At 36.1% G+C, this 25,108-nt stretch overlaps 1 protein-coding gene across 2 annotated transcripts in view; it reads left to right on the forward strand.

Annotated features, from left to right (window-relative positions):
* Positions 1-22,188, forward strand: part of Usp12 (ubiquitin specific peptidase 12) — an 89,051-nt gene extending 66,863 nt beyond the window's left edge. For both annotated transcript variants that reach the window (XM_020176835.2, XM_074043648.1), the window contains 6 exons: positions 4,946-5,175; positions 9,350-9,426; positions 9,542-9,625; positions 17,222-17,419; positions 18,010-18,088; positions 19,062-22,188. In XM_020176835.2, the coding sequence (XP_020032424.1) occupies positions 4,946-5,175; positions 9,350-9,426; positions 9,542-9,625; positions 17,222-17,419; positions 18,010-18,088; positions 19,062-19,163 (770 nt within the window). In that variant the 3' untranslated portion in view covers positions 19,164-22,188. The remainder of the gene's footprint in view (positions 1-4,945; positions 5,176-9,349; positions 9,427-9,541; positions 9,626-17,221; positions 17,420-18,009; positions 18,089-19,061) is intronic.
* Positions 22,189-25,108: the final 2,920 nt, after the last annotated feature.

The following is a 25,108-nucleotide window of genomic DNA, read 5'->3' on the forward strand; positions in this document are numbered from 1 at the left end:
TGGTAGATATTTTCAAAAGTATACTTGTCTGCTTTCAGGCACCGCAAGATTGCAGCATGTTGAGTATATTATATTTGCAGAAAATGGACTGTAAATTACTTTAGTAATACTTCAGCTGAAGTTTAGAGGATAGTCTGCATCTCATTTTCAGATTCAAATCAGCTGAGGTATTTCTGTGAATCTAAAGTCATTGTTATCTTTTGGGGGGTATAAAAGAACACCCCCCCAAAAGATACTATAATCTTAAAAAACATCTACACATTTTTGCTTTACAAAACAGTTATTTCAAAAAATGTACATATATGCTAAAATAACTTTTTAACAAGGAAAAATTAAGTCTATTTTAAATTTTAGCATTGAGTCATCATGCTGCTTTCCACCAGTAAATCAATCATCTCCCAACTCTTTTTTTTTTTTTTTTTTTTTGGTGGTACTGGCATTTGAACTCAGGACCTCTTATTTGCTAGGCAGTTGGGTTTACCACTTGAGCCTCTTTGTCAGCCCTTGTGAAGGGTTTTTTTGAGATCAGGTGTCAAGGACTGTTTGCCTGTGCTGGCTTCAAACTATGATCCTCCTGATCTCTGCCTCCTGAGCAGCTAGGATTACAGTTGTGAGCCACTGGCTCTCAGTTTATCTCCAATTCTTAACTAGGCCTGCAGTACTAGTTCTCCCCTTTATCCTTTTCTTTAGGTGCCTCTGTGACTTTTCCAATTCATTTTTTTCCCTTTTTTAAAAATTTAAGGTATTTATTTATTTATTTTTGAGGTAGGGTCTTGCTTTATAGGCCAGGGTGGCCAGTCCTCTTGCCTTACCTTTCAGAGTGCTGGAATTATACTTGCAGGTGAGTGCCACCCTAGCTGGCCATTTCTAATTTTTTTAAACCTATTCTAATGAACCTTTCATTCTTTTTTTTTTTTTCATTTTTCTTTTATTATTCATATGTGCATACAAGGCTTGGTTCATTTCTCCCCCCTGCCCCCACCCCCTCCCTTACCACCCACTCCCCCCTCCCTCTCCCCCCCTCCCCCCCCAATACCCAGCAGAAACTATTTTGCCCTTATTTCTAATTTTGTTGTAGAGAGAGTATAAGCAATAATAGGAAGGAACAAGGGGTTTTGCTGGTTGAGATAAGGATAGCTATACAGGGAGTTGACTCACATTGATTTCCTGTGTGTGGGTGTTACCTTCTAGGTTAATTCTTTTTGATCTAACCTTTTCTCTAGTTCCTGGTCCCCTTCTCCTATTGGCCTCAGTTGCTTTAAGAACCTTTCATTCTTTATGTTAGTAGTGAGAGGTGAAAGTGCTTGATTTTTAAGGGATCAGGTAAACCTAAGGAAGCTGTCTACACACTTAGTTGTCAGGTTAGTGTAGAAGTTGGGATGGTCCATAATTTAGGCTATCAGTGTGTGTGGGCGAGGGGGAGGTAGAATGCCAGATGGACTCAGAGAGAGGAGAGTCATGGGTCACAGAATGGCTAAGTCTTGTGTACTTTTTGACTGATGGCAGATTTTGATACACAAGTGAAGAAAATGATTGAGAAATAGCAGCAGAGAGCTAGAACATGTCAAGGGTTGAAGCGATGCAGTTCCTAGAAGAAGAAGAAGAAGAAGAAGCAAAAAGGACTGGGAATGAAGAACATCCCAAGGATAAAGAAGAAAACATGTAAATGAGAGCAGTAGGGGATAGGAAATTTGGGTTGAAGGTGAAATATTTATTATTTTTTGGGATGAAGCATTATAGCATTGAGAGATTAAAGATAATTGACTTACATTATCTCAACTTTGGTCTAGATCTTTCCATGGTAGACCCATCTGAGGTTTTAAGTGTGACTTAGCCAGGCTTCAGAGGTGGAATGGACCACCAAGAGGGTTTGCAGAGTTGCGGGCAGCATCACAGGGTTGGGGGAAGCTGTGGGAGAGACAGTACTTTGGATCTACTGTGCCTCTTTGCAAAAGCCAGTGAACACACCGCTTATCAAGTTAAAGATCACTTAGATGTTAAATCCACATAGGGTAATGCAGTAACTATAGAACTTGGAAATTTTAGTGTTTTTAAACATAACAGAGGGAGTTTGAGGCTAATGAAATCTCTTAGGCTAAACAGCAGGGTGTGTCGCCAATTGATTATTTTTGTATTGATTTGAGGTCCATATTTGTGAAAATATTTAATGAACCTGAAAGAATTGGTTTGAATTTTATCATACAAAATGCAGATGTCAGGGAAAATTCATAGAATTTTCAGGGTATACGAATCAAACTTGTGTATTTACAGCATGAAGTTAAAGGAAAAAAACTTTTGTTAATGGTCTCAGTAAAGGGAGCTGACTTGAATGAGATATGCAGGAATGGTTTTTTAAAGATCAGAAGGGCTTGGGAAATAATGATGTGAAGGTTGTGCAACAGACAGTGATGCAGATCAGGGAAGTGGGCTCCACTTTATTGTTAAATGTGCAAATAATACATGCATATGTTCTTGAAGAAAAAAACTGTTCAGACAGACAAGAAGTTCCTCTGGGTGCTATACCTTCTCCCTAATCCCTAATTCTCTTTCTCAGAAATAGCTGTGACTTAGTAAACTGTTCTCTGTGCATTTAAATAAATATGTACAAGTAGAAGGCTACAGTTATGTTTTGTGGAACTTTGATGATTATTTTTTATAAATGGGATCCATTACACAAGTTTAGCATCTTTGCTTCACTTAATATCTTAGAAATTTTGCTATATTAGGTCACATGGAGCTACTTCCCTTTTAACTGTTGTCCAGTGTTCCATAACTTAAATAAACTGTTGGTAAACATTTAAGACGTTTTCAGAGTTTTGCTGTTATAAATGAGCAGCCATATCCAGACTCTTGTTTCTGTACATGCACATGTTTGCCTGGCATTGCTGTGGAGAACTACTTTACCAAAATTGCTCTTCAAAACATGTCATGCTGGTTCACATCCCTGGCAGTGGTGGTGGAAAGTGCTCATTTCTCCACAATCAAACCAACACTGGACACTAAGTAATTTTTTTATTTTGTCAAAGTGATGGCAAAATGATTTTTTAACATTGTTTAAATTTTTTTCCCAATTACTCATTATGTATTATTTAGATATTTGTATTTCCACTTTGAATCACCTGTTATTTTTGATTGGATTTCTTTTCTCAGCTTTGTAAAAGCCTTTTTTTTTAAGAAAAAATTTTGGTATTAAGCCTCTACACACTAAGGATATTAACTTTCGGCTACAGACTCCTCGTTTGCTACTTGTCTTTGCCATATACGGGTTCTTAATTTTTATGTACTCAGTCTTTCCTTTAGAGGTTTTGTATTTTGTTTAATAACAACGATGCACGTGCTTATAATCTTCAAGCTTACAATTCTGTGTTCTGAGGACTTTTAATCTTCTCAGAGACCATGTCAAGCATGTATTGGGCCGTTTCAGATGAGGACCTGTGGCTCAGGAAGTTAAGTAAATTGCCTGTGACATACATTAATTTAGAGGTAGAACCAAACACTGGTTTTGCCCTAGCACCTGCACCTTAAATTGGTATTTTTTAAAGGTCTTCTGGACACCAACATTAAAAATCATTATTTATTGATTTTGAATGTACTTTCCTTAATGCCCACTTGTTTTCAATTTTATGATAAATTTGCAAAAAAATGGTATCCTCATTTTATAAACAGTTAAAACCTTCCAACTACTGTAGGGTTGAACGTTTTTCTCTTGTTTTTTAGTGTTTTGAAAGTTTTTTTCTATAAGTGATTGATTTCAAGTCCTTTTCCCACTTTGGTGTTCTTTTTTTAGAAGATATTTTCTTTTGAATTATTGAAGATATTAATAATTTTCAGGTTTCACTGTTACTGTTTTTTTTAACTCTTGAAATGATTTCTAACACATAGAACTTAGTACAGTCCACCTGTACCTCATCTAACCTGTAAGTTTTCATTCCTTTTGTCTTAAGACTTTAACCTAAATCCCCCTACCTTTTTTTGGTATGCTTCCATTTTAAAAGAGGGGAATCGTAGTCTTTTTTTGTGTATTGAGAATCTAAAAATGAAATTCCTAGATGGGTAATTTTCTCCTTGCAGCTCATTAAATGTTAATGTATAGTGTACTTTTTTAGCTAGTGTGCTCATACTAGACATTACTTTGTGTAACTGCCTGGTGGAGCCTTGCTGCCTGGTATGATTTTTGGGCTCTGCTTTTCCTGGCAGTATGCCTTTATGCTTCTTGATCCTACTTCCTCATTGTTAAGAAGATCAAATGTGATACTGTCTCTGAATTCCTTACAGTTCTGTGACAGGGTTGTGTTAGGCCAAGCCCAGCTAGTGCTTGATGTTAGCACTGCCACTGCTTTCCTAATATATCTCCTCATTTGTATGACTGCAGGAAACATTCATGGGGTTTTAAAATCTCACAGTTAGAGTGGACTTTTAGAGATTACATGGTTTAGGTGATAATTCCTAATGCCACATCAGAACCTGACTTGACTACATGGCCGAGTTATCTGGAGGAGTAGACTCTGGAACGTGTCCCTGTAGTTTACTTTTAGTAAATTGTGGTGGGTAAGCAGTTGGATTGGCCTTGGCAAGTTGTTGTCCAGCTTCTGCTTTGAAGCTTGCTGTGTTGAAATATTTGTGGAATAAATATTCAATGAGATGATAAAAATAATTTACTTCTTGTCTTCCCAATATCTATTGTGCAAGTTTGTGGGGCTAGGTTTTTACCTTTTTCTTGTGGATCAGTTTGTGTTGTGTTTTTAAAGAATATTTTCATTCATCTTAACTTTATTTCCTCCAATTTAGTCATTAGTTTTAGATATGAAAGTTACCTATTTCTTATATATTATAAATAATAATAAGCATTTGTATTTTTCATTGTAATAAAAAACTACATACACATTTTGCAAATTTGTTTTTATGATACTATTCTGAAATAATTCTAACATTTCTTCATTTTTAGAGCTTTTTGACAACTACATGCAACAAGATGCTCATGAATTCTTAAATTACCTATTAAATACAATTGCTGATATTTTACAAGAAGAGAGAAAGCAAGAAAAACAAAATGGTCGCTTACCTAATGGTAATATTGATAGTGAAAATAACAACAGCACACCAGACCCAACGTGGGTTCATGAGATTTTTCAGGGAACATTAACAAATGAAACCAGATGTCTTACTTGTGAAACCGTAAGTATATTGTAAAATCTTGTATAGAAAAAGTTAAAAGTTGTTCTTTGAGGTTAAGAGTATGGGAGATGAACTTGAAAATTAAAAATGTTAGATACAGCATAAATGTTATAGATGTACTTTTCAATTGAAAGAAGTCTATCTATATTTTTATGCACTGCTGCTTATTGACAGTGAATACTTTTGCTGAAATAAAGATACTTCCTGCTGTTTGAACTCTCTGATTTTGTTTCAGTTCAGAATGCATCAAATCATGTTGTAGGAATTGTGTCTTAGGTAAGCTCATAGGAATCTTACAAGTTAGGTGCAGTCATACGTGTCTAAGGATGAGGATATATTCTGAGAAAAGTGTTGTTGAATGATTTTGCCATTGTGGAATATTCTAGAATGCACTTAGACATACCTAGATAGTCTAGGTCTATCACTCACTGTGGCCTCTGGATGCAGTCAAGCCATGTGGTAAACACTAGGTGCGTGAGCCCTTGCCAGTGGAACACCATATACTTACATAGTAAACTTTTCCTGTAGAAGGAATACATTAAATAGTAACAAAAGTATGTAGTACGTTGCATACATAAAACACTAACTTTATTGTTTTCTAAACATTATGTACTATACATAATTTGTGTGCTATACTTTTATAGGACTGGACATAGATTTGTTGACACCAGCATCACCACAAATACATAGCATTGTGCTATGACAATAAGATGACTGTGATGTCACTATATGATAGGAACTTGTGAGTTCCATTATAACCTTACAAGACCACCATCCTATATGTGGCCTGTGGTTGACTAAGATGTAATGTGGCACATGATTATATATTAATTTGTTTTTCCTTTTCCTACATTTGTATGTAGTGTCTGTTGGGATAAGAGTATTTTATGTATACTTAAGAACACTTTGTAAAAATGAAGTTTTTGCAAAGTTATGCCTAGGATCAGATAACCTAGCACTCTTTCAGTCTTCCTTTTTATTCAGTTTCTTACTGTGGAATGAAATATCAGATCTTTTTAAATCAAAGCATCTATCATCCAATTAATGTTCACTGTCAATAACTGATTTTAGTTAATGAAGGACACAGTATTGGTAAATAAAATTCCTGTCCCTAAATAAAATCTTAGTGGTAAACCTCATTCAGGTCAAATGAAAGAGCTACAACTGAGTGCTTGAATGCATTGAATGTGTGTTAAATAGTCTGTGAAGATGTTTTGGAATTAGAGTAAGGACATCTTTGATGTGAGCTTCTTTTCATTGTCACAACCACCAGTTATTGGAGTAATGTCTCTTCTTAACAATGTTTGATGTCAGAAATTGGGTTGAACCTGTCTTTATTCAAATAAATCAACTCCAATTGTGTGTGTGTGTGTGTGTATTACATATATTTAGGAGTATTGGGGTTTGAACTCATGTCCTCATGCTTGCTAGGCAGGTGCTGTACCACTTGCCACTCCAGCAGCCCTCCAATTATTATTTTAACAAGAGTTTTTAGCATATAAGGAAAATGTTATAACTGAATTCCAACTAATTCTATTGGAATAATAGGTGAAACCAGGGGATTTGTCAGTTTCTTGGTGTTTATTATAATGGAATTAAATTTGTTAGAAAATGTCAGAATATGTATATGTTAACCTTTTTCAATGTAACAAAATAGTTGAATTTGCTTAACACATTGAGAAATGCAGTAGATGAGATTGGTAAGGTAAACTTTGAGACCCTCTTGGATGCTCTGCCAAGGCCTTTGAAGTGTGTTTTCTAACCTGTGGATAAGAGCGCATAGAGATGTAACTTTTTTGAAGGAGAAACTGGTATGAGCCGTCCTTGTTCAGAGTACTTGAACTTATTAAGGGATGGATAGTGATATTACTCTTTCTGTTTATTCTTTACTAAGTCCATCTGTGAACTGCAGTATGTATTTGTAGATAATTTTCCAAGAATTAAGCATGATTTGAGACTATTTCCTCAGAATCTAAGTGATCATCATGCAGATTCAGTAAGTGGTCATAGTACCATGTCTCTTGACATGGTACTAAACTAGAGGGATGAAATTCTGGGCTTCTCAAGATAGTTAAGAACCAGTTATGCTGAGAAGAAGATGAGTGGATGGTGGTAGATGATTAAGATGGAAATCTGACCTCAACATGCTCATAGGGCAGTGAAGAACAGCAACAAAATGTCTTCACACAGCATGTTCCTGTAGAAGTGAGCTCAATATGCTACTCAAATCAGAATGACAGACCTAGCCCAGGTGGGAAAAGGAGTGCTTGGAAAGTCAGGAGGAGGCTTCCTGGAGAAGCTATAGCATGTATTTTACTAATGCAGTTGTTCGTGTCTTAGTGAGAGGAAGTTGATTCTTATAATCCTCTGTTCTGGTGTTCTCTGTTGTATGAATATTCCTTCTCAGTCTCATTCCTTGCTTTTCCTTTTTCCATTTAGTCTTTAAATATGGGTGTTCCCTGAGGTTTCATTGTGTGTTGCTCCTCATTCTGCATCAGGAGGATCGTGTTCCATTTCTGTTATCACATGTACTGATGAGTCCGAGTCCAGGTCTCCAGCCTGGAGGTCTTCCATTAGTTTTGGACCCGCATCTCCTGATGCAGGTATGACATGACATGAAGAGGACATTAGCCCAACACCAAGTAGGCATGTTTACACCCTCTTTTAAAAGAGAAATAGTGTTCCACTCGGTGATCACCTGATACAACACAAGTACAAATACAAGCATAGTAACTCAGGTACAACCAGATAACCCAGATAGCCTTGTCAGGGTTTTTATATTATCCTCAAGGTAAATATTTAAAATGGAGACCCCTGAAGCAGTAGCTGAGAACCTCATCTTGAGAAATACCCAGCTATTTATTTTTATCTTTGTAAGACAAGGTTTTTATGTAGCCCAGACTGCCTTGAATTTATAATCCTCTTGCACCTGCCCCCCAAGAACTGGGATTATTGGTACGTGCTCCCACAGCTCACCTATACCAGGCCATTTATTCTTTTCTTCTGCTTAACCTACACATAAACTACTGTCTGATCTTGCTTTAGCCACCTCTGCTGTACTGTCCCCTGTCAATCTATCAAATTTCCTACTAACTTCGGCTAATTATTTTTCCTTAAACACATCAAATTCTCTATGCTATTCCTGAATTGTCTTTCCTCTTCTTTTTCATTGCAATGTTTGAGACCCAGGTCAGTTATTTTGTAGTATTATTCTACCTTGTCTTGTTCAGTAGAATGGCATATTATGTGAGGGTTTTGTTCTAAGGTTAGTTTAATGTAGAAATTAAGCAGAGTCAAAATCACTCTTGAAACTCTCTTAAGCTTTCTATAAAATATAGTATATACACCACCCCTCTTTATTCATGTCTCCTATCACACGCTGATGTTGGGAATAGTTCTCTCCTATTGGAATTCAAATAAGCAAATAATTTTTTATAAGGTGATTTACTCTTAAAACTTTGTGTTTGATACTTTGGGAGAAACAAAGGTAGGTCATAAATGAAGAATGTTTAATTTAGCATTTTGGGCTAAATTATTTTTCTTTTTGGCAGTACTGGGAGGGTTGAACTCTGGTCCTTGAGCTTGCTGGACAGGTACTCTACCACTTGAGCCACGAAGCCAGCCCTTTTTGCATTGGTTAGTTTAATACCCAGGCTTTATACCCAGGCCCACCATTGTAGCCCAGCCATTGTTAATCTGGGCTGATCCTCCTGATCTCCGCCTCCTGAGGAGCAAGGATTATAGGCGTGAGCCACCATGACTAGTCCTAAATTATTTTCTTATGTGTTTAGAAAAATAAATATAGATATCACGTCCTTTGTCAAGCATTCTCATTCAGTCTTGGCCTACATTTTTTAAAAGTCAGTGTGTATGGTGCAAATTCTTTCGTTCTTTTAAATAACACTGAGATTTTGGAAAGTAATAAATTTTCACATCATACTGTCCTTTATAGGTGAGGCAATCAGTCATATGTTTACTTTGGTGTTTTACTTACACATGAAATGTGGACATTTATTCAGTGTCCTTTTGAGTAATTCAAATCAAGTAATTGTTTTTTGAATTTGAGGAAGAATTATTTACATGCTACTGATAGAATGCATTTAATTGTGTCAATTGGAAACTTGTGGTTTCCTAATATTTTGAAGAAATAAAAAATCATTCCCTGTTTTTACAGATAAGCAGCAAAGATGAAGATTTTTTAGATCTTTCTGTTGATGTGGAACAAAACACATCAATTACTCACTGCTTAAGGTATGTAAAATGACTTATCTTAAAATTTAATGATTATTTTTGGTTCCGAATACTTTTAAATGAATATATGCTTTTCTGGTATATATAAAATAAATTTATTTTGATTGTCACACAGGGGTTTTAGCAACACAGAAACTCTATGCAGTGAATATAAATATTACTGTGAAGAGTGTCGCAGCAAGCAGGAAGCACACAAACGGTAAGTTAGAGCCTTTTGAAGTTTTTAGTGATTTCTTTGGCCATGGGTTGGAGATGGACTTTTCTAGCTGAAAGTGATCTGTGAAAATTTATACTGATCAAGAATTCTTAATTTTATCATTAGCAGTTAAGGCTAATTAAGGATTACTAGCTAAATGATACTCTATTCACTGCTTTTATAAAATATCTATACCCTCAGGTGACTTAGTACAGTTAGTGATTGTGTAATAATTATAAACCAGTGCAAAGTATTTGACTTTGAAGTTTTTCCCAGTTGTTTACAGACTTTTTTGTTTTCCTTAGTGAGAAGGGGTGAGAGAGAAAGTATATCCTCCATCCCAATTTCTGTTGTTCCTATGTAGGATGTTATTGTACATCCTCCTACTGTGCCATGTTACAAAGACTGATTTTTGTGTCAAGAACTGGAACCATCTTTATCATGATCACCACTTTATTTTTTGTTTTCAATCTCAAACTCAGAGAAAAATAGCATGCATGATACCAGGAATGCTTCTTTGTCTATACCAATTCTGGACATGTTAGTAGATGTTTCTTGCCATCAAGGAAATTTTCCTGTATGCCTGTATCCATTCAGATAAGGAAAATGACAGTGACATGCTACTGTTACCTCAGATCTGATTCTGATATTAGAAAATGCTCCATTAATTCCTTTGTAGGAGCAGGGCCCAGGCCAGAAATCACACATTATACTAGTATTCATGTCTCTAGTCTTGACTTTCCTGATCATAATTAGGTAAAAATAACACATTAATTTTGCTGTAGAATGTCCTTTCTTTGAGTTTGTCTCATGTTTTCTTATGACTACACTCAGTGTGTACATCTTGGGGAGGAGTCTTACAGAAGTGATGCTGTGCTCCCTTGTGGTATCCTATTAAACAGCACACTATTGTGATGTATCTTACATGTTTGGGAGTCCCCATGTTTGGTGATTCCTAGTGGGGATAGTACTCAGCATGTAGTCATGCTCAAAGCTAAGTTTATCACAGGGAAAGGACACAGAGCATAGTCAGTAAAGGGCAAAACCAGGCAAGCTTCTAAGAGTCACTGTTCCAGTGGCACCACACAGGACACTTAATTTCTCTAGCATAGTGACATCATGAGGAGCTGTTTTCAGACTCAGTGCCCAAGATTTTTATTTTGAGCCAATCACATAGACACCCTCTGCCTAGCCTAGCACCAAATTCCAGACTTCCAGAAAGAAAACAGCATGTTCTGGTTAGCATAACATCATATTGTTCAAACAGTTTGAGCACAAGGAGGTTTCTTTGTCATTTAAGGAATAGTGGGAATACTCAAATCCAAGTTCCCAAGTGCCCACTCAAGGCATATTTGGAAGCAAGCCTTTCCAAGTATAGTCTGAGGCCTTGTTAACTCTTCTTTGCTCAACTCCCTCCTATGCTGCTGTTGTTGAACACTTGATTAAGGTGATGCTTCCCAGAGTTTGCTACTCTTAAGCTACTTTCCCTATTATAATTTACAAGTATTTGGGGTAGAGGTATTTTGAGATTGTAAATATCTTCAGTAAACTTCTAGTTCATTTTTAAAATTACAGTGTGGACTCAAAAGATTTCTGTTTAGTTCAGTGAGTTATAATCCACTACCATTTATATTTTCATGCTCCAGTTATCCCCAGGTCAGCGACTGGCTAGTTGGGAGCCCCTTCAGGCTAGCTCCTGTGTCTTTTTGATAGGCCACATCATTCTTAAAACACTTAAAACACTTCTTTACTTTCTGGCACTAGGTATTCTAGACTCATTTTGTACTTTCCTTGCCCCTAACCTGGAACCAACCGTTTCTCCAAGGAACTCTGGTTCCTTTTAGAGGAAAATGATGTTTAGAAACTAGGACATTATATAGTTGGTGTGCTCATTGTTCTGAGATATCACTATTCCTGAACCCTCTTAGTGAACAGAGCTAGAGGATCTATGAATATACATAGTATATATCTAAATCTGTACTCGCTTTTCTTATCCCAAGATCTATCTATATTAAAATGCATAAATTCACAGTGAGATCTCTAGTTACAACCAACATCATAGGTTTCATTCCAGTGTCTCCTTTTTAATGTTTGTAATTCCCTTCTGTGGCAGTAAAAAGTAGCTCTTAATTATCTTTACTGTATTTACTTATTGTTCTTGTGTTCTCTCTCCTCCCCCTCCCTCTCCCTACCCTCAGTATGCTTGGGTTTCCTTCCTCTCCTGCTTATACAGGTATCTGTCTTATTTGACTCCATCTATACTGGTCCAACTGAATTAAACATAAAGGGAAAGCGAAGAACTGAGACTCTTTTTTGGGGGGAGGAGGGACAGTGCTAGGGATCACACGCAGGACCTTGAGTATGCTAGGCAAATGCTGTTCCACTGAGCCACACCCCCAACCTGAGCTTGGATTTTAAATGATTATATTTTTGTTTTGTACATAGACAAATGTATTGCTTGGGAACAGGGAGAGGTGTTTTTGTTAGGTAAGTCAAAACAGATGACTCATTGGTCCCTTCCCTTAGTGCAGGTGATGAGGAGTACCTCACGTAAGTTTGGTCAGAGACCTGGGGACTAATGGATTAGATTTATCCTACACATGTCATAGAAAATATCTAAGACTATTAAAAAAGATAGTCAAGAACTAAATGTATCTAAGAGGAATACAACTTGCAAACTTTATTGATTGCACAGAACAAGGCCCATCTGTGAACATAAGCTGCCCTTCACGTCTAATAATGGTTGGATAAGTAATCGTATGTGAGTAATTCAGGATTGTCTATGAAGTTGAACTGTTTATTTTGAAGCCATCCTTGAGATTTTTAATACATTATTTAATATGAAATCTTTTATTATACGAAAATATTTTATAAAGAAATTAGGAAATATAGGTGTATGAATCACTATAAAACTAACATTTTTATATGCTAGATTTTATAAGTGCATATATATGTACGTTCTGTACTGTCAAACCTTATATATAGTTTTATAGCATTTTCACTTAATAAGTTGGGGCCATGTCAGGAAAAATATGCTTTTATATTATCCTTAAGAGGTAATATTTAATATTTTTGAATAGACCTCTATCTTTTAAATCTAGCAACTTAGATTTTTTTCACTGTTAGAAACAGTGCTTTGATGAACACTTGTATGCAAATATACATGTGCTCCATTTATTTTTAGGCCCTTTGGAGAGTATTTCTGTTAGGCAAATCATAACGTAAGTTCCTGGAAAGACAACTATACATAAATTATGTATTTCTCACCAAGATCCAGCTCTCATCACAGTGTACTGAGATCCTTCTTTTGCTCCATTTTCATAACTAGATCCACATTTTATTCCCTGGAGCCAAGTCCTGATGGTGGTAACCTGTGTGGTTTCATGTCAAAATCTTGTCACCAATAAGTATTTGTCTTATAGTCAGCATCCAAGTGTGACATGTATTTCCAGTTGGTGAGACCCTTCCCTTTCAACAGACTTCTGCTTGGATCTCCAGATACCTCATGGGATCTTCCATGGACCTCATTCATACCTATGTCCTGTCCTTCATTTCTGATTCATGTTGGAGATTAGGTTCTGTTCTCTAATTATTTACATTCCACTTTGACACCTTCATGTTTTCCTTACACAGTCCTAGCAAGCTCATTGTAAATATGTGACAGTGGATGTTACAGTTCAAAAAACCATGGGACTCAGTCTTTGGAATTGTATGTCTTTATAATTATTAAGCTTTTCTGTGTGGTTAAGACTTCTCTAACAGAATGTTAATTGGTTCTTATGCACTTATGGCTGGGATGTTCTATTCATCTGTGGCAGAGCATGAAAATTAGTGTGCTCTGGGTCAAATTCCATCTATTGACCTCTTTGCTTGGCTCACACAGTTTATAAAAATGGAAAATTTTACTTTAAAAATGTTTTCTGGCCATTCTTGGGAAAAAAATATCCCCAAATCAGATACCAGTGGCATCCTAGGCCTTCCTTTCATCTCATTTAATTCCTTTGTGCCATCAACTGGTGGCAGGTGTTGTTCTGGGTAGTGTACAGTGCATATTGTTTCAGTTACCCCTTCTGCTTCCTCCCCTATCCTTTGAAGTGCTTTCCCTGCTAATACTTGCTCTTCTAATGATTCCTCTTTGGGAGTTTCTGAGAATTTCTTTTAGCTTTTAGAGACCTTGATCAAATGGCTGGCAGGTGCTGAAGAGGATGTAAAAATCAAGGTACCTTGCCACAGTCAAGAGAAATCTGGAGTGAATTAACACTTCTTGGGCTTCTCTGTCAGGCAAGGCTGAAGCTACCCTCTCTGGGATCCTGCCTGAAACTGAACCCTTACTACCTTCCTCCCTTCCTGTGTGTCTCCCCTACCCCACAAAGCACCACCATAATAAATCACAGGCATATGTCTTTGTCTCTGGGTCTGCTATGGGGGGAACACAGCCTACAATAGAGAGGAGGTTATATTATCATTTCTCTTGTGATTTTTCTTTTTGTCCTTTTTATTATTTAGATTGTTTAATTGTCAGATTTGGGGGATTATCTAAATTTTTCCTGTTTTTATTAGAGGGCATACTGATCTCAGTCTTTTGAAATTCATTGAGACTTACTGTTTAGTCTCAATTCATACCTAGTGAATGTCCTAATTGTACTTGAAAAGAAGTATGCTCTGCAGTTTGGGATAGCGTTATACAGAAGTGTCAGTTAAGTCCACAATTAAGCGATTTATATCTTCCCTATCTTTGCTGATTTTTGAGCAGCCTACTGGTCCAGCTCTGATTATTGGTTTATTTATTGGTTAATTTTGTGAAATTTGGAGGCTTTGGGATTAGAATCGTGTGTTTTTAAAGACTGTTTTGTCCTTCACTTTTATGAAATACCCCCTTTTATCTCTGGTAATGTTCCTTGTCTTGAAATCTGGTTTCTAGTCTAACATTAGATATACAATATTGACTAGAAATATACTTTTTAGTCGTTATTTACATGGTGTATCTTATCCTGTCTTTCTGCTTTTTTTTATAGTCTTAATATTATCAAGAAAGATAAACACCACCTGTTAGAGTACAAAAGGAAGGACACAACATTTTAAAAATGTAAAGGCAAGAAAATGTGTAATTTCATAAAAATCATCCAAATTTTAAATGATTGATTATGTGATGGATGAATGCTGTTTTTGAAATAGTAACAAATTCAAATACAAAGTTGATTTATAAGTCAGGTTGCAGAAGATTAAAAAAATCTGTTTAATTCAAAGTATAAATAATTTAAAAGAAGAAGAAAATGGGTGTTTTTTTGGCATTGAGTATGGAACCAAGGGCCTGGTGCATGCTAGTCTCGTGCTCTCCCACTGAGCTACACTCACAGTTCTCAAAAACATTGCATTTTGAGACAGCTTTTTAAAGAGTGACAGCCCTCAGGAGCGCCCTCTTGTAACTTCTCTCCACACAGTTTTGAATGGAAGAAAAATCAAAATCCTATGAATTCTTTGGTGTATTGGTAGAATTGGTCTTTCGAGCAGGTAATAGCTGTTTGTTTGTTTGTTTGTTTGGGTTTTTTTTGCTGATGCAGAATAATGAATTTCTCCTTTTTTATGTGTAATTTTATAGACTCATCCAAGCAGTTTTTAATATGAGGGAAATTTTGAAAACTAGTTTCTCATCATCTTTAAAATATGGCTTCACAAATATTTTTGAAATCTCATGTTTATCCCCATAGGTGTTTAATTTCTTTGTATTAGTTGGTTTTCCTCTGGGGGAATTTTACAAAATAGTATTCTTCGTCTTCATATATTGCCTGATCAGGCATATTTAATATTATCATTTAGACTTCTTTCTTTTTTTTCATTTAGATCCCCCCAACCACCTGTCTGCTCTTTTTTAGTTTTTATTTTTCATTAACCTATGGTAGTTACACAGAGTGCATATGTGGTATTTACATGCGTGCTTGCAGTATAGCTTGTTTACCTAGCTCCGCTTCTACTTGATGTGATAGCTCTCAGGCCATGTCGTTCCCTCTCCTCTTCCTAGTCTTGACTGCCATCTCATTTTATGATTCACATTCATTTTATGGTGAGAAGTTCTGTACTCCCTTGGAATTTTTCATGGGATACTTTGTTTTTTTATAAATGTTCTGTTTTAGCAACTGTCAGTTTTAGTCACAGATACAATGGATTGTGGTATCCAAATTTTGTATCAGGATTTTTTTTTACTTAAAGTTTTTTCTCATGTTAATTAGAAGCTTTCACCAATATTATTTAAGGTTTGGCTCATAACTTATTTCAACATTTCCTGTTGTTGGAATAGTTAGGATTTTTCACAGTTTATAGTAACTAGAAGCAGATTTTTCTTGTGAGTGCTGTGTTTGAGATGTATTTAATTTGTATTAAAGAAATGGAATTACTAAGACAGAGTTTATAAAGGCTCTTAATTCATATTGCCAGATTGCTTCCAAAGAATGACTAGGTATTTTGTTTTTGGTTAATGTTTTTCAAAGTCAAGGTTAATTGAATATTTTAGGAGTTATATGCTGCCTACTACGTTTAAGATTAGTAGAATGAATGAGATGTAATACAGTGCTATAAAATGATGCTTTTCCCTTCATTATATAAGATGGCTTAGTAAATTTCTTTTTTAATTATGGAAAGTCTTTTGCTCCATTGAACCCATATCAAATTCAGTTCTGCAACATTTGGCAAGTATCTGTCATATACCAGGCATGTTGTTAAACAGTAGAGAAATAAAAACAAAGAAAATGGTTTCTGCGTATCAAGAGTTCAGCTCCTAGAAGGAGAGAAAGACTCATAATCTCGTAATGTTTTTTTTAACACATGGAGTCTTGACACATAAAGTGAACCTGAAAAGTACTGAGGGAGGATTGAAGAGAGTAGTCATTTGTGCCAGAGGGTATAATGCTTGAGTTTGGCCTTTAAAAGAACAGACTGTAGTAGAAGTATGAGGCAGTCTCTGGAAGAAGTAGCTTAAAAGAGAGTATTAGAATATGAAGGGTAGTCTGTATTACACAGTTAAAAACCAAACTCTTAAATTTCCAGATTATTTTGTTACCTTTCTAGTTGTCATTCATAATATTTCTTTCCTCTGGCAAAAACCCTTAGCTGAATGGTCTTTAATACTTTTCTTGGTTAAGTCTCCCGTTGTTAATCTGTTCCTCATTATACAGATAGAACAAATGGATTTCAATCCACACGCATTTCCAAAGGAATTAGATTCTGGATTGGACCCGTTTTTCTCCCACTATTCTTGGGTATCACGTGTTTGGTTTTATTATGAGGAAGAGATCTGTGTTCAAGAAACAGGTTTCTTGGCAAAGAACTGGTGCCATTCCTTCTGTTTTGGAGCCACATTGAGTGGTGTTTCAAATTATGTGGCTTGGTGATGATAGGTTGGGGTGGGGTGGTTGATCTTAAAATGGTCAGAATGTTGCTTTGCCAATATAAGATTAATTGATTGAACTGTGCAAAACTGGGCAGTGGTGGCTATTAGAACTGACCATTAATTATCTCTTAATGGACTGTCATAAAGTTCGGTAATTCTTTTAATGACATGACAGATGCCTTTCATAAATTTTATTTTCATCTTATTTTCAATAGGATGAAAGTTAAGAAACTGCCCATGATTCTAGCTCTACACTTGAAGAGATTTAAATACATGGATCAACTTCATCGATATACAAAACTTTCTTACCGGGTAGTTTTTCCTTTAGAACTTCGTCTCTTTAACACTTCGGGAGATGCAACCAATCCTGACAGAATGTATGATCTTGTTGCTGTTGTGGTTCACTGTGGAAGGTAACTGTGGCTCTGGGGACGTAACAGTGAATAGAGCAGAGCACATTCAGGATGTTCACTAGTGATTCAGATGGAGAGCTTTTATAGGCTTTTTTTTCTGAATATATTTTCTTTTGGGTTTTTGAGACGGGCTCTCGCCATGTAGTTTAGACTGTCCTGGAACTCACTCTGTAGCCCAGGCTGACCTTGACCTCATGATCCTTCTTCCTTGGCCTCTTGAATTGCTAGGATTATAGGCCTTTGTCACCACAACTGGCTTATATATCTTAATTTGTAAAATAACTCAAATTTTCCCAGATCACAACACTGTCATGTAATGAAAACTTGGTATTTGGAATATACAATCTTCATTGACAGCCTGGAATTCCTTTTAATAATTTAAAAATAGGTTAGTCATTCCTTCTCCTTACTTTTGGGAAGCTTCATACTAATTATTTGATATTAAAATTGGTTGCTGTTATCTTTTGGGTAGGGGAGGAATAGGTAAGGGATATTTTTATCTATCAGTTTCTCAATAGAAGATGAAATTTAGGGCATGAAAATAATATAAACATCATACAGAATTAACCTTTTTTGTCTTTTTGTTTTAGTGGTCCCAATCGAGGCCATTATATTGCAATAGTTAAGAGTCATGATTTTTGGTTGCTGTTTGATGATGACATCGTAGAAGTAAGTAGTTTCTTAATTTCTTTAAGAAATTATTTTTTTCCCTTAACAGTTTCTCATTCATATATGACTGAACTGCAATCTAATTCCTAATTTTTACTCCCTAATGTCCATCCAAGCCCAGTGTATGAGTGGCCAACCAGTCTTTACACATCCTTGAGTATCAAGGGAAAGCTTTCAATAAAACCATTTCTAAGAAATTTTTATCATTTAAAAAGTTACTGAGCTGTGTAACATATATACAGTAAATTACAGAAAGCATGCTAGACAACTTGATGAAATTTTATTTGCATGGGGCACACATACTTATACACATACTTGAAACCACCAGCCAGAGCAAGATGTTTCCAATATCCCAACTGGCTCCTTCATTCCTCCTCCTCAGTCAACGCTCTCAGCTCTTCCCCAACATGTGCCCTTCATCCTCTGCTATTTGGACTTAGAAATTTTGCCTGTGCTTGAATATAAATGGATTCATACAGTGATTACTTTTGTGTCTGGATTTTCCCCCACTAGCATATTGTGAGATTTATTCCCTTTGTTGCCTATAATAATAGTTCTTTTTCATTGTTTGTCTGAATTAGCAAGTCAGAAATTTGGCTTTTTGATAGTATTTTTACTATGATGAATACAAGTGCCTTGCTCATCCTCGTACAGGTCTTTTGTTGGACATACTCACTTTTCTTGGGTTTACATTAGGTTGGACCATTGGAACTTACTATTTTTGCAGGTCCAAAATGATTGATAATTAGTATGTTTCTTATGGCTCAACCTACACCTTGAAGTAGAATTGCTGGATCAAGGATAGTCATATGCTCAGCTTTAGAAACATGCTCACTCAACATTTTTCCAAAGTGGCTATACCATTTATGTCCCTACTAGTCGTGTAGGGAGTTCTGTTCACCAAAACTTTATTGTCAGTCTTTTCTAGTGTTCAGAGCTCAATATTGTACTAATGTTTAATTTTGCCTTGCAGAAAATAGATGCACAAGCTATTGAAGAATTCTACGGGTTGACATCAGATATCTCAAAGAACTCTGAGTCTGGTTACATCCTTTTCTATCAGTCTCGGGACTGAGGGGGAACTGTGATGAAGAGATACTTTCTGCCTCATTTCTTCTCTGGTTACTTTGGAAGGATCAAGCACTGATTTTTCATGAAAAGAGAAATGCAGGAAGCTCAGGGGGCAGTAGCACACTTTGCACACAGTAGAGCAAAGACTATGGATTCATGAGCCCTTCCTATCATGCTAGTCGATTTATTTGCTCAGGTATCATGCTGTATGTTCCATACAACAAGGAAATGAAATCAGAGATACCAGCTCCTCTTGTAAACAGCCTTCCAGTTACTGGCACGTGTTTTCTCTTTAGTAATTGCACCAATAATGATTTGAATTCCTTGGGAGGACAGTAGAAAGAATTGGAATCTCTGCTGGATTGAGTGTTTATTTAAGGAGATGACCCTGAACGCACTGCATACATTGCCTGTGTTCAGCATACATAGCAGCATATTCAGTGGTCTTTTTCAAGTATAAACCAGAAGGACTTTTGGGCCCAACACTTGCGGTTGCCTTCCTGATGTCAAAAACTAACAAATACTAGAATTCAGTGTCAGGAAGACAAATATGTTTTGCTTCTCTGAAGAAGCTTATAATAATATACAGTATATGTATATGTCGGAAACAATTGGTCAAAGGTGGCTTTTTGTTTCCCCAAGGGGAAAGACTGGCTTTGTAATTATAATTTTTCCTTATTTATTTTACTGAAAACTGGTAGAGTCTAAGTATTGTATGAAGTGCCCATGATTCTGTCAGCAAATTTTAGCATTTTGTTTTCATTAGTTTTGCTAGTTTTAAGTAGTCCTTTTGTTTGTTTCTATTTTTAAGATGAATTTTAAATTCTATCTGAAATCACTAAGATAACCATGAGAAAAATTGCTACAAGAGGAGGTAAATACTCTTTTTCACGAGGAACTGATATCTCTGGCTAAATATTTGTTCTTTTGTAATATTTTGTAAGTCAGTTATTTTATTCAACTTTAATTTCAATAAAATAAAAATTCAAAAATTACCTTGAGTTGTTGGAATGATGAAAGAAATTCTGGTGCAGTGGTGGTATACCAATCTTTATAATTCTTAAATATTCTAATGTTCAAGTTGAGCCATGCTTGGAAAATTCAATTATGTTATTTTCAAATGTCTTTTTTTTTTTACCTTGTAAAGAAATAATATATTCATAATAACCCTAATGGCCTGGATGGTAGCTGAAAACTTTTTGAAGATTACATTTAATGAAGTAGACCAAGTAATCTAAAACAGAGTTACTTGTACCCCCCTCTGACTTTACAAATCCAATGGGAAGAATGTTCAGAAATTAAAATTTATGTTCAGAACTTCATTCTGTTAGGGGTTTTAAGAAGTAATACATATAATATATATAAAGTATTGCATCTGACATTTTCCCATGCACCAGTAAGTGGTCTGATGGTGGCCAAATGTAACTTATAAAAAGTTATTGAAAATTATATTAAAAATAGTAGCAATCAGGCATTGGATATCATTATCCAAACTCTTCACACAGTGATTTTTTTGTTAATTCTCTAATTTTCTAGTTATTTTACTAAAACTGTTGACTGTGGAAAACAAGCAACAAGAAAGAATGGTTTTGTGCTGCTATTAGTAACATTTACTATCTGTATCTTTCAGCTCAGGAAATGACTTCACCTATTCATCCCGTAAGCAGGTTTTTAACAGGGTTACTAGCTAATTGGGCTGCTTAGACAGATGTGCTGGGGCAAAATTGTGGTATTTTGGCAAATTCATTTTTAAGATAACAGTTCTAGAGCCTTGCCCTGGGTTGGAGTTGTATTGTACAAATCATGGGTAGCCTGCCTGATCTTCCCAGCCCTGCAGAGAATCACAACAGAGAATGTGGGGAAAGTCAGAGTAGTGGAAGTGCTTGCATTTTGAGGGCTTAAACCAAATGTCTTGGAATTTCAAGCTATAGTTGTACAGCTTCGTGTACAGAAAAAAAGGGTAATGTGAAGCAGAGTCAGTTTTAATATCAGCTTGGCTATAGAATGTGTAAGAAAGATGAAGTCATTTGCATAAAGGTACAGCATTGAAATATTATGGTTTTACATTTTTTTTTAAATATGCAGAAAAGCCACATGAAATTTCATATTAGAGCAAGGTCTAGTATTGTTTTTGAGTTCACATAGTTGCACACTGTGCACATTCACATGTATTTCATAGTATGACTTGTCAGGGGAGGGACTATGGGGTGATGGTTCAAAATTCACTTTTTACTCTTTGTGCATCTGGATCTAAGTGAAACATTTTGAATTTTATCAGAATCTCAATACACTTTTAAAACACACAAGGTTAGGGTTGGGAGAAAAATAAGGTACAGTAAGAAAAGTGACTCATCTAGGAAGCATTGTGAGGCTGTTTAGGGGCTGGCTGGGATTGCAGTGAGAGGCAGGTTCAGTCATAAATGGGGCTGCTTGCTGTATAAACATGTACATGTTTGTTGGGATAGTTGTCCCATATTTTGTATATTGGAATAAAAGTTTCTATGAATTATCATAACTAAAAGTAAATATTCTAAGTCAAATCCCACTTCTAAGTCACATGGCTTTTCTGTCTTGGAAATGTTACCTTTGGAAGATGAAGACAGGAGCCAAGAGGCTTTAGAAAAGGGAAGGAAGTATACTGTGTGGGTCTTGTGGCCTCAGCCATCAGTGTAGGGTTTTTTCTTTCTTTGATGCCAATTAAAAAGACCTCATTTTCATAACATACTACTCTTGATACTTTCTTTAAAAATACTTTTCATAAAAGAGTCTCTCATGAGGTATTTGGCTGGGAGCTGGGAGGCTAAGGGGCTTGAGTGCTGTCTCGTCAGTGAACTTAACCGTGTGACCTTGGGCACGTCACTTAACCTCTCTGTGCTTCAGTCTCCCTGTCTTGTAAAATGGGAGTAATACCTACCTCACAGGGTTGTTGTGGGGATTAATTAGAGATATTGTCTGTAAAGCATTTAAGGTTCTTGAAGAAGGCGCTATATAAATACAAAATAATATCTATTAAAGTTGGTTTATTTGTGCTTGTGTTTTTAAGTGTGTTTTTTTCTTTTTTGCCTAAAATGTATTTGGAAATTAGAAATACACACTTTGGAAATTGTGTTACTATTGTACAAGTTACTACTTTTGTTATCCCAAGAGATTTTCTGTAGAGCAGTAGTGCATGTGTGTAAAACAATGTGCCTGCATTTAATTAGCATATTATTTGCTATGTTAGCTTTCTCTTGCAATGACAGAATACCTGAGATAATCAGCTTAAAAGAAGTAAGATTTATTTTGGCTCACAGTTTGGTCTATGGTCAGTTGGCTCCATTGCTTTTGGACCTGTGGTAAGGCAAGCACATCAAGGTGAGAGTGCTTGGCAGAGAAGCAGCTCACTAAATGGCAGCCAGGAGCCAAAAAAGAGAAGAAGCTGGGTTCCCATGTACCCAGTGACAACTTCCTCCACTAGGACCCACCTTGTGTAGGTTCTACCGCCTTTCATTGGCACAAAAAGCTTCAATACCGGGGTCTTTGGAGGACATTCCAGATCCAAACTTGTATTTATGTAGCAGTAGCATGTCTTTTGAAAAATTCCAAGTTCATCATAGTCTTAGAGGGTAAATATCTTAAAGGTCACTCTGCACTGCCTCTCTTCCCTAACACAGGGTGGTGATTATTTCAGTAAAATCTGTGTCCTTTGTGCTTAGCCTGCCCTTGAGGGGCAAGTTCTAGTTTTGAGTATAACTTGAATTGTTATTTATGTTGCCATTATCTGTAGCCCGCCCTTCATTCTCCTGACCTTTGTTTTACATGGCTTCAGAGACTTCACTCTTGAGAGCCCCATTCTGGAAGCACTGCTTACTCAGATCTCTGAAAAGAGTGCTCAGCAAGTGAGTAACACAGCAAGTGAGCCTGATGTTGGTGAGGACCTACGATGGCATTCTCTTTTTCTAAGCCTCACTGAAGTAAGTGAAATGACATATCCAAGAGTTTTTCATGAAATGTTGAAAAGCCAAGACTGCCCCACCACCATCTTTTTCAAATTCTTTTGTTACCACTTCCTGTCCATGTTAGTTTTTCCACCTCTATCTCCACTCATCATCTCCAGAGTTGCTGTCATTCACTTTGAGTGATCATTTGCCATGTGGCCCTATACTTGGTGTTTTATTAACTTCTTTCGATGTTGATCTCAGTAGCATTATCTATGAAGTAGTGATGTCTTCATTTGATAAAAAGAAGAATCTTTAGCTTTTCAGAAGTCAAATAGTTTTCCCAGTCACTCATTACAGGTGGAATTATTATGAGGTATTTGTCCTGTGACTGGCTTATTTCACCTAGCACAATGTTTTCAAGGTTCGTTCTTGTTATAGCTGTGCTAGAATCGATCCATCTCCCTCCCCCATCACTAAGCCCAGGCTAGAACTTGTAATCTTCCTGCCTTCTCATCCCTAATTGAATTTCCTTTCTTTTTAAGCTTAAATGATACTTCATTTTCTCCATACCATATTTTATCTATCCTTTGATGAAATACCTGGGTTGTTTCTACCTTCTGGCAACTGTGACTAATACTGCTATGAGTGAGCTTTGGTTGCAATTTCAGTCCCTGATTTCAGTTCTTCTATACCTAGAAATCACTGGGTCATATGGGATTTTATATTTAACTTTTTAAGGAGCAACCAGTACTGCTTTCCACAGAGATAGCATCATTTTATATTCCTATCAGCTATGTACCGGTTTTCCAGTTTCTCTGCCTCCTTGATGACTCATTTTGTGTTTTTTGTTTGATTAACTTTACCATCCTACTAAGTGTGAATTCCTCATTGTGATTTGATTTACATTTCCCTAATGACTGGTGGTGTTGCGATGTTAGGCATCTTTTCATGTGCATGTTGACCATTCTATGTCTTTGAAGAAATAGCTCTTCAGGTCCTTTTTTTCCGCAGTAAAAATGATAGTAAAGTTTATTAGTAAAGAAATGTAATATAACAGGATAAAAGTAGGGAGAAATGAGAAAAAAGAGAGAAACATTTCCTGCCCCCATGCAGGAAATGGGAATAGGCTCCTAAGTCCTTCTTTTAATTGAGGAATTTGGGTGTTATAAAACTGTAGAGTTTAAATTCTGGATGTTAACCCTTTATCAGATAATACAATTCACAAATATTTTCTCCTATTCCATGGATTGTCTTTTCACTGTCTTATAGGTAGTATCATTTGATGTACAAAAGCTTTTTAGTTTTGATGCAGTCCAATTTAGCTTTTCTTTTTTTGTGTGTGTGACACTGGGGTTTGAACTAGGGATCTTCCTTTTGCTAGACAGAAGTTCTACCATTTGAGCCATGTCTCCAGCCCTAGTTTTTCTTTTGTTGCCTATGTTTTTGATGTTACATACAAGAAATCATCTCCAAATCCAGTGTCATGAAGATTTTACCTTATGCTTTTTCTAAGGACTTGAAAGTTTTATTTTTAGGCCATTGGTCCATTTTGAGTTAGCCTTTATATATAGTATAAGGTAAGGGATGATTTTGTTCTTTTACATGTGGATACCCAGTTTTCCTGGCACCACTTGTTGAAAAAAACTGTCCTTTCCCACTGAACAAATAGTCTTGATGTCTTTGCTAAAATTAAACTGGCCACATATACTTGGACTTATTTCTGGGCTTTCACTTTTATCTCATTGTTCTGTATTTCCTTTTGCTAGTACTACATTGTTTTGATTATTATAGCTTTGTAGTAAGTTTTGAAATAAGGAAGTGCTGAGTCTTCCAACTTTGTTCTTTTTCAAGATTATATTGGCCCTTTGAGATTTCATTTGAATTTTAGGTTAACGTTTATTTATGCAAAAATTGCCATCTGGATTTAAGGCAGGCTAAAATTAGAGAAAGTTCGAAACTCATAGAAACTTAATATTGCATTTCAAATTGACCATGCTCTGGCTCAGGGACTGCCCTCACCTGGCGAGGA

Source organism: Castor canadensis, chromosome 10, assembly GCF_047511655.1.
Source record: "Castor canadensis chromosome 10, mCasCan1.hap1v2, whole genome shotgun sequence".
NCBI classification, from domain to species: Eukaryota; Metazoa; Chordata; class Mammalia; order Rodentia; family Castoridae; genus Castor; species Castor canadensis.